The sequence below is a fragment of the Boleophthalmus pectinirostris genome, unplaced genomic scaffold (assembly GCF_026225935.1).
Source record: "Boleophthalmus pectinirostris isolate CB_2022bp ecotype Guang Dong unplaced genomic scaffold, ASM2622593v1 HiC_scaffold_14, whole genome shotgun sequence".
NCBI lineage: Eukaryota > Metazoa > Chordata > Actinopteri > Gobiiformes > Gobiidae > Boleophthalmus > Boleophthalmus pectinirostris.
Window position 1 is genome coordinate 32,582,798 of NW_026571047.1, and position 9,367 is coordinate 32,592,164.

The window sequence follows — 9,367 nt, forward strand, 5'->3', positions numbered from 1 at the left end:
AAAAGGGAAGACGAAATCGCAATTCCATTTCAAACTTGAATTTCTGCCAAAAACGAAATAAATATATGGTTTTGAGCAAAGAATAAACAACTTTGCATTGGTGATTCGATAAAATGCGCACCGTTGCTTGTAAAATACAAATTACTGTAACAGGAAAGCTCTAATTTTCGTAAAATTATATTAAAAACTGCAAAAAAAAAAAAACACCTTATCGTTTATCTCTTAAAGTTTCCACGTGATGGTGCTGTTGTAACGCGAACTGATCAAAGTACCGAAATCTCGCGATACTTGGACTGTGTTGCTTCTTTGACACGGGAGGCGACATTGCTGCACTTTTTATGTTATTTACTTAACAAATAAAGCGAATCTAAGCGTTTTATTAGAACGAATGCACTAACCAAACTCGGAATTAGCAATGTTTTTAATTTAAGCCTTTTTCCTTAAGCACACGATTGTAAATTTACTGTAGTTAGCCGAGGATGCTAACTGTCATTGTTGTGGTGAAGTCATTGTAGATCGCTTTATCATAAAAACACGTACATTTATTTATATTATTTTTCATCGTATGGCTGCAAAACATTTATTTAAAGTTGTACATAAACTCGGGAAAGGATTGATTAAGAATTCTGATAGGATAAGAGTTGGAAGAATATTATCTGTGGTGACAGTTCCAGTTACATTGTGAGTATACGATAATATTCAATTATTAATTATGCAAAAAAATATATTTAAAAAAAGTTTTAACACAATTTTTGGTGCTACCTTTTAATGCAGTGAAATTGTATTGTCAAAGTCTCACAATAATATCATGGGCCATCACAATATATCGAAATACAAGCCACTTGGCTTAAATTCATGTTTATGGTGCAGCGAAAAAGAGATGATAATATTCAGTTATTAATTATGCAAAAAAATATATTTAAAAAAAGTTTTGACATAATTCTTGGCTCTACCTTTTAATGCAGTGAAATTGTATTCATATCACCGCAATTTCTGTTGTAGTTTCTTATTTTTAAAAGATGTTTGGTTGTATTAGAGTTGTCAAAAGTATCGAAAAATAAATACTAAACGATAATAATAAAGCTATTATCAAAACTGTTTACTCATTTAAGCAGGTTTTGATACTCGGGATGTAACAATAACCGAAATATTGTGATATTGTATTGTCAAAGTCTCACAATAAGCCCTGGCTGAGTCCTGGTTTAGCCCTGGTTTAGCCCTGGTTCAGTCCAAGATTTAGTCCTGGTTCAGTCCAAGGTTTAACCCTGGTTCAGTCCTGGTTTAGACCTGGTTTAGCCCTGGTTTAGTCCTGGTTTAGTCCTGGTTCAGTCCAAGGTTTAACCCTGGTTCAATCCAGGTTTAAACCTGGTTTAGACCTGGTTTAGTCCTGGTTTAGACCTGGTTTAGCCCTGGTTTAGCCCTGGTTCAGTCCTGGTTCAGTCCTGGTTTAGACCTGGTTTAAACCTGGTTTAGTCCTGGTTCAGTCCTGGTTCAGTCCTGGTTTAGACCTGGTTTAGACCTGGTTTAGTCCTGGTTTAGACCTGGTTTAGACCTGGTTTAGTCCTGGTTCAGCCCTGGTCTTAGTCTACGTACAGAAAACAAACACTGCCTCTACTGTAGAGTTGTTAATACTTGCTGAATAAAATAACTGAAATAACAAAGCACTTTTAACTTGTAATTATTTGGATGATGACGAGAGAAAAGTAGCACATTCACAATTTTGTTAGTCTACACAAAATATTGCAATAAATATCGTATCGTGAAAATATCGTATGGAGAATATTGGATATTGTTACATCCCTAATTGATACTAAAAAAAATAAACTAAAAAAAAACACATGCGTACAATTTAATCTCATTTTGAGGTTTATCAGAACTAGTTTAGACCACGTTGTATAATAAACAAATACTATTATTTTGTGTTGAAATTACAATATTGTCTAAATAATAATAATGGTATTTATGATTTTATTTTTTACATCATTTATTTCAGAAAGACCTCTGTCACCAATTGCGAACTTTTGGCTAAAAAACTGAACGTCGAGACAAGCTGCGATACACAAACTTCTGCTTCGTCCATATCAGGTAAAATATTACGACTGGTGAAAAGTTCATCTTGCATTTACAAATGTTTAAACTACCCATAGTCTGACATCTGGATGGAGAACAGTTAACGATATTTGCAGAATTTGGCTTTTAATTATCTAAATTGAGATACTTTGACCCGATTTGTGGTCAATATCTGTATTTGCTGAGCTGACTGTACCACCCACATAAAAATGGGGACAAAGTTCAATGTTTTTTTTTCTTTTTTCAGTACAAAGAAACTGTGTTGAACTCTGTGTAATCTCTTTGTTCTTCAAGTAGTTTCTGTTATATAATTTATGTACAGACTCACTGTCCAAAGCGTACACAGAAGGACACACACAATACACTACATTCATATATAAACCCACCAGCATACACACACACACACACACACACACACACACACACATAAAACAACCTACAGTCATGTAAGGTTGGATAAAAAATATAAAATAAAATAAAATATGTTCGGCTGGCTCTTCCAACATTTCCAGATGTCAGAGTCTCGCTCACTCCAGACTTTCTTTCTGTTGCTCGATTACCGTTTTCAGCTGCATATTTCACTATTTGTGGCAGGACAGAGGCTCTTTCTGCAGGAGACATGCGCAGAAAACTGATACACAAGACTAGAGCGCCCTCTCCTGGCTGTCAGTCTGAAAAATTTAATATATAAATCGCACCGGAAAATAAGTCGCGAGAAACACCCAAACCATGAAACAAAGTGCGACTTATAGTCCGAAAAATATCTATTTCCATGTGGTCTTATATCTGTGTGACCTCAGTGGTCCAGGTCCAAGCAAGATCTAAACCAGGTCTAAACCAGGACTGAACCAGGACTAAACCAGGTCTAAACTAGGACTAAACCAGGTCTAAACCAGGTCTAAACCAGGACTAAACCAGGTCTAAACTAGGTCTAAACCAGGCCTAAACCAGGATTAAACCAGGTCTAAACCGAGTCTAAACCAGGTTTAATCAGGTCTAAACCAGGTCTAAACCAAGTCAAAACCAGGACTAAACCAGGTCTAAACCAGGTCTAAACCAGGTCTAAACCAGGTCTAAACCAGGACTAAACCAGGACTAAACCCAGGACTAAACCAGGTCTAAACCAGGTCTAAACCAGGACTGAACCAGGACTAAACCAGGACTGAACCAGGACTAAACCAGGACTAATCCAGGTCTAAACTGAATCTAAACCAGGTCAAAACCAGGACTAAACCAGGTCTAAAAAAGGTCTAAACCAGGACTAAACCAGGATTAATCCAGGTCTAAACTGACTCTAAACCAGGTCTAAACCAAGTCAAAACCAGGTCAAAACCAGGTCTAAAAAAGGTCTAAACCAGGTCTAAACCAGGTCTAAAACCAGGACTAAACTAGGTCTAAACCAGGTCTAAACCAGGTCTAAATCGGTGTATACTGGTCTATGAGCTCTTATGCTTCATCATTGTCAAGCTGTTCAGAAAAGCTTCATTTCCGTCCTGTGAATGTGACTTTTTTAGTATCGATACCTGCTCAGACGAGGATCTAGTTTCGATTCTAGTTTCAATGTCTGATTTTCACCACTTTTAACAACCCTGCTTCTAATCGTTAACGTTACCTTCACCTCTGTTACAGCTTCCTCTTTCCAGATTCCAACAAATGCTGCGTCACAATCGTCGGATAAAGCCATGGATTTGAAATCAAAGAACGGAGCCGGATCGTCGCAGCTGAACGACGGCCACCAAAAACAACAAAAGAAGCAAAAAAACACGTTAGACTGTTGGTTAACGAAGCCCCCGAAAGCTGAAAGTTCAAACACGGAGACCGAAAACCAAGAAGACATGGAAATAAGTGAAGAAAATGCAAGTCAGAGCGAGAATACGGACAGTCAAAACATGATGGACGATGAGGAAGAAACTCAGCTTTTAACGTCGCAGGAGCTGGAAGAACACGGCGCGATTCTGAGCGAAGAAGCGCCGAGCGAAACCACAACGTCTCAGACAAAAACCGATGGAAAACCGAAAAGCGAAAATAACGGATTTCTTCTCTGGATCGTCGTCGTCGCAGAGCGCGTCCGTAAAGCGAAGCAGGAGGGACGTTTCCGACGGGTCCGAGGAGGAGGAGGAGGAGGCTGGATCCGCGGAGGTTGAACCCGACGTGAAGTGGCTCGGGACCCCGATCCACGAGCTGAGGAGGAGGCCCCAGTGCGGAGCTCCTCTGCCCAAACTCAGGAACGATCCGGAACGTCACACCGTCACGATAAGGGTACGGAGAATTTCACTGTGTAACTTTTCTCGTGGAGCGTCCGTCAAACGCTTTTCTCTGTGGAGGTGTTACTTCTTTGTCTGGAATGTTCCGCAGTACGGCTTTAAAGCTTCCTGTCTTCAAGGAGACCAACCCGGACCGAGTTACAGGTCAGATCTGTGGAGAGGCGACCCCGCTCTCAGTCAGATTGTTGTTTTTCGAGGTATTTTTGAGCTTTAAAACCACCTGTGATTGAATAAATGGGTTAGGGTTAGGTGAACTGCTCTTAAGTAGAGCAGTTTAATGTTACACTGCGGAACATTCCAAGCAAAGCAATGGTATTTCCATGGAAACAAGCAGCAAAAACTTACATAGTGCATCAATTTGAAATGGTTGGGGATTTAAAAGGCTGTGATTTTTATAGTCAAATAATTGCCGTAGCTTATTTCTCTCTTTATCTTTCCCTCCTCTCTTCCTCTCTCTGTCTTCTCTCTCTTCTCTTCTCTCTCTTCTCTCTCTCTCTCTCTTCTCTCTCTTACTCTCCTCTCTCTCTCTCTTCTCCTCTCTTCTCTCTCTCTCTCTCTCTCTCTCTCTCTCTCTCTCTCTCTCTCTCGCTCTCTCTCTCTCATCTCTCTCTCTCTCTCTCTCCTCTCTCTCTTTCTCTCTCTCTCTCTCTCTCTCTCTCTCTCTCTCTCTCTCTCTCTCTCTCTCTCTCTCTCTCTCTCTCTCTCTCTCTTCCTCTCTCTCTCTCTCTCTCTCGCTCTCCTCTCTCTTTCTCTCTCTTCCTCTCTCTCCTCTCTCTCTTCCTCTCTCTCTCTCTTCTCTCTCTCCTCTCTCTCCTCTCTCTTTCTCTCTCTCTCTCTCTCTCTCTCTCTCTCTCCTCTCTCTCTCTTCTCTCTCTCTCTCTCTCTCTCTCTTCTCTCTCTCTCTCTCTCTCCTCTCTCTCTCTCTCTCTCTCTCTCCTCTTCTCTCTCTCTCCTCTCTCTTTCTCTCTCTTCCTTGCTCTCTCTCTCTCTCTCTCTCTCTCTCTCTCTCTCCTCTCTCTTTCTCTCTCTTCCTCTCTCTCCTCTCTCTTTGTCTCTCTTCCTCGCTCTCCTCTCTCTCTTTCTCTCTCTCTCTCTCTCTCTCTCTCTCTCTCTATCTCTCTCTTCCTCTCACTCTCTCTCTCTCTCTCTCTCTCTCTCTCTTGCCCCCCCTCCCCCTCCTCCCCTCCCCCCATCTCCCTCCCACTCTCCTCTCTCTCTCCTCTCTCTCTCTGGCTCTCTCTCACCCCCCTACCTTTCCCCCCGCCTTTCCTCTCTCTCCTCTCTCTTTCTCTCTTGCTCTCCCCATCCTCTCTCTCTTCCTCTTTCTTCCCTCCCCCTCTCCTCTCTTTTCTTTCTCTCTCCTCTCTCTCTCTGTGCTGCTCTCTCCTTTTTCTCTCTCTCTCTCTCTTTCTCTCCCCTCTCTCTCTCGCCCTCCCCTCTCTTTCTTTGTCTCTCTCTGTCTATCTCTCTCTCTCCTCTGTCTCTCTCTCTTTCTCTGTGTGTCTCTATGCGGCACTAAAAACGGTAACTTTCATAAAACACACATTTATTTTACTTTATTATAATTTGAACATTATTTTCTGTTGTCGTTGACCTCGCTGTTTGTTTAGTTTTTTTTTTTTTGTTTTGTTTTTTGTTTTTCAGACAGACCTGCTGCGTCCCGGCTCCCGTCCCGTCCCTCACCCGTTTCTGCTCCACGACGTCTGGGACGAAGTTCACGTGAAAATGCCCTGCTCCTCCAAGAGTCTGTTTCCAGTCAGAGACGAGGTCAAATCTCTACTCTACATCACATCACAATAAATATAAGTCTGAACAGTTACACTAATAATTATTTAAAGCTGCACTGTGTAACTTTTCTGCTGGAGGGTCCGTCAAACGCTTTTCTCCGTGAATTTTCAACCCCGCTCACAGTCAGAATGTCTCTTCTTCGAGGTATTTTTGAGCTATAAAACCATTTGTAGTTGATTAAATGTAAATTAGAGCTGTTTAAAGTCACACTGCGGAACATTCAAAACAGAGCAATGACGTTTCCATAGCAACAAGCCGGTGACAAACCCCCCCCCCAAACAGAAAATTTACACAGCGCACTTTTAACAAACACGACGCATCCAAGCTTTGAAAGTGCATTTTTTTCCTCACTCAGTAAACCTGTTTTTATTTATTTGTTATTTTATTTATTTATTTTATTTTATGTATTAATTAATTTATTTATTTATTTTTGCAGGAAACGAATGAGCTTGAAAATAAAAGTCGCTGGGAGTTAATTAAAGAATCCTTGGACGATGAATTTTCAGATCCTCTTGAACTTAAGGTAAATTGTCTATTATTATTATTATTATTATTATTATTATTATTATTATTATTAATTATTAATTTTTTTTTTTATTACTTTTTTTTTAAATTTTATTTATTTATTATTTTTTATTTATTTTATTTTTTTATTGTATTTTCTAATATTTTGTCACCTTATCACAAAATTCTTACCTGAACCGACCACTAGATGGAGACAAAGCCCTAAAAATCAGCTTCTTTTACTGTCATCCTACTTTAAAATAATTAATCTTGTATGTTTGGCTTTTAATAATAATAGTTTCCCGTTTACATAATTATTAATCATGTTTTTCATTTTAACAGAACGCCATTTTGAGATACAACGCCTCCTACGCCAAGAAATGGGACTTCACTGCTCTGTACCTGTACTGCGCCAAGGTGAGAGATTATTTCATGATCATTATTTGTATTGTTTTAGAGTATTTTTTAAAGCTTTTATCTGTTTGGTTTGGACGCTTAGAGACTTTCTGACTCTCTCCCCCTCTCTCTTACTCTTTTTCTCCCCGTCTCTCTTCGTTTCTCCGCTCTCTGTCTTACCTGTCTCTCCCTGTCTCTTATTTCTTTTCTCTCTCTCTTCTCTCCCTAACTTATTTTCCTTCTCCCCCTCTCTCTCTCTCTTTTCTCTCTCCTCCTGTCTCCCCCTCTCTCTCCTCTCTCTACCCCTTTCTCTCTTCTCGCTCTTCCTCTCACTTCTATTTCCACTGGTAGAATCGACTCAAATAAAGGAAAATGTTCTCAGTTTAAGTCATTTTAACTAACCTAGATATTACTTTTTGCAGTGAAGAATACAAATAAATAATAAAAAAGTAAAAAAAAAATCTAAATAAAAGACACAGAGGAGCACACGACTCACACGGTGTTTAAAGCTAAAAGTGGGTTTTAAGACGAGACTTAAAACTCTCCACTGTGAGGTCAGAGAGAAGGTCCTGTCCTCCCTTTTAGTCCTGGTTTAGTCCTAGTTTAGTTCTGGTTTTAGTCCTGGTTTAGTCCTGATTTAGTCCTAGTTTAGTTCTGGTTTTAGTCCTGGTTTAGTCCTGATTTAGTCCTAGTTTAGTTCTGGTTTTAGTCCTAGTTTAGTTTTAGTTTTAGTCCTGGTTTAGTCCTGGTTTAGTCCTAGTTTAGTTCTGGTTTTAGTCCTAGTTTAGTTCTAGTCTTAGTCCTGGTTTAGTCCTAGTTTAGTCTTAGATTAGTTCTGGTTTTAGTCCTAGTTTTGTTCTGGTTTTAGTCCTAGTTTAGTTCTAGTTTTAGTCCTGGTTTAGTCCTGGTTTAGTTCTGGTTTTAGTCCTAGTTTTGTTTTAGTTTAATTCTAGATTAGTCCTGGTTTAGTTCTAGTTTAGTCCTAGTTTAGTCCTAGATTAGTTCTGGTTTTAGTCCTAGTTTTGTTTCTGGTTTTAGTCCTAGTTTAGTTTAGTTTAGTCCTGGTTTAGTCCTGGTTTAGTCCTGATTTAGTCCTAGTTTTAGTTTGGTTTTAGTCCTAGTTTAGTTTTTAGTTTATTTCTGATTAGTCCTGGTTTAGTTCTGTTTAGTCCTAGTTTAGTTCTGGTTTTAGTCCTGGTTTTAGTTTAGTTCTTTAGTCCTGGTTTAGTCCTAGTTTAGTTCTTAGATTAGTTCTGGTTTAGTCCTAGTTTTGTTCTGGTTTTAGTCCTAGTTTAGTTCTAGTTTAGTCCTGGTTTAGTCCTGGTTTAGTTCTGGTTTTAGTCCTAGTTTTGTTTTAGTTTAATTCTAGATTAGTCCTGGTTTAGTTCTAGTTTAGTCCTAGTTTAGTCTTAGATTAGTTCTGGTTTTAGTCCTAGTTTTGTTCTGGTTTTAGTCCTAGTTTAGTTCTAGTTTTAGTCCTGGTTTAGTCCTAGATTAGTTCTGGTTTTAGTCCTAGTTTTGTTTTAGTTTAATTCTAGATTAGTCCTGGTTTAGTCCTGGTTTAGTCCTAGATTAGTTCTGGTTTTAGTCCTAGTTTTGTTTTAGTTTAATTCTAGATTAGTCCTGGTTTAGTTCTAGTTTAGTCCTAGTTTAGTTTTGGTTTTAGTCCCGGTTTAGTCCTAGATTAGTTCTAGTTTAGTTTAGTCCTAGTTTAGTTCTGGTTTTAGTTCTAGATTAGTCCTGGTTTAGTCCTAGTTTTGTTTTGGTTTTAGTCCTGGTTTAGTCCTGGTTTAGTCCTAATTTAGTTTTAGTTTTAGTCCTGGTTTAGTCCTAGTTTAGTTCTAGTTTAGTTCTAGTTTAGTCCTAGTTTTGTTCTGGTTTTAGTTCTAGATTAGTCCTGGTTTAGTTTTGGTTTTAGTCCTGGTTTAGTTTTGGTTTTAGTCCTGGTTTAGCCCAAAATGTGAAAACAGGACAATAACTCTGTGTAATCCATTTATTTCAACAAAGTAACTGTAATCCAATTCCCACTCACTGAAACAGTAACTGTAACTGAATACTTTTACTCATCATTTGTACTCTGATTACTTAACTCTGGTACATGTAATCTGTTACTCCCCGACACTGACGACGGTAAAATCTTCTCGGGTTCTCACGTTCACGGCTCCTTTTACCTTTAGTTCATTTGGTGTGTTTAATGTCACACTGTGGAACATTCGAAGCAGAAAGCGGTGACATCGCCATAGAAACGAGCAGGTGACGGAGCCCTGACTGAAAAGTTACGCAGTGCGGCTTTAACTTCACCACACGTTTAGAGTTCGTGTGGCCTTGTGTCGCTTTACAGTTTA

General features: G+C 39.1%; 1 protein-coding gene across 1 annotated transcript in view; it reads left to right on the forward strand.

Annotated features, from left to right (window-relative positions):
* Positions 1 to 286: 286 nt before the first annotated feature.
* The window catches only part of LOC110166453 (poly(ADP-ribose) glycohydrolase-like), a 77,251-nt gene continuing 68,170 nt past the window's right edge, over positions 287 to 9,367 (forward strand). Inside the window, 7 exon segments of the mRNA XM_055149865.1 lie at positions 287 to 681; positions 1,994 to 2,085; positions 3,700 to 4,078; positions 4,080 to 4,329; positions 5,979 to 6,101; positions 6,559 to 6,645; positions 6,969 to 7,043. Of these exon segments, the coding sequence (XP_055005840.1) occupies positions 566 to 681; positions 1,994 to 2,085; positions 3,700 to 4,078; positions 4,080 to 4,329; positions 5,979 to 6,101; positions 6,559 to 6,645; positions 6,969 to 7,043 (1,122 nt within the window). The 5' untranslated portion in view covers positions 287 to 565.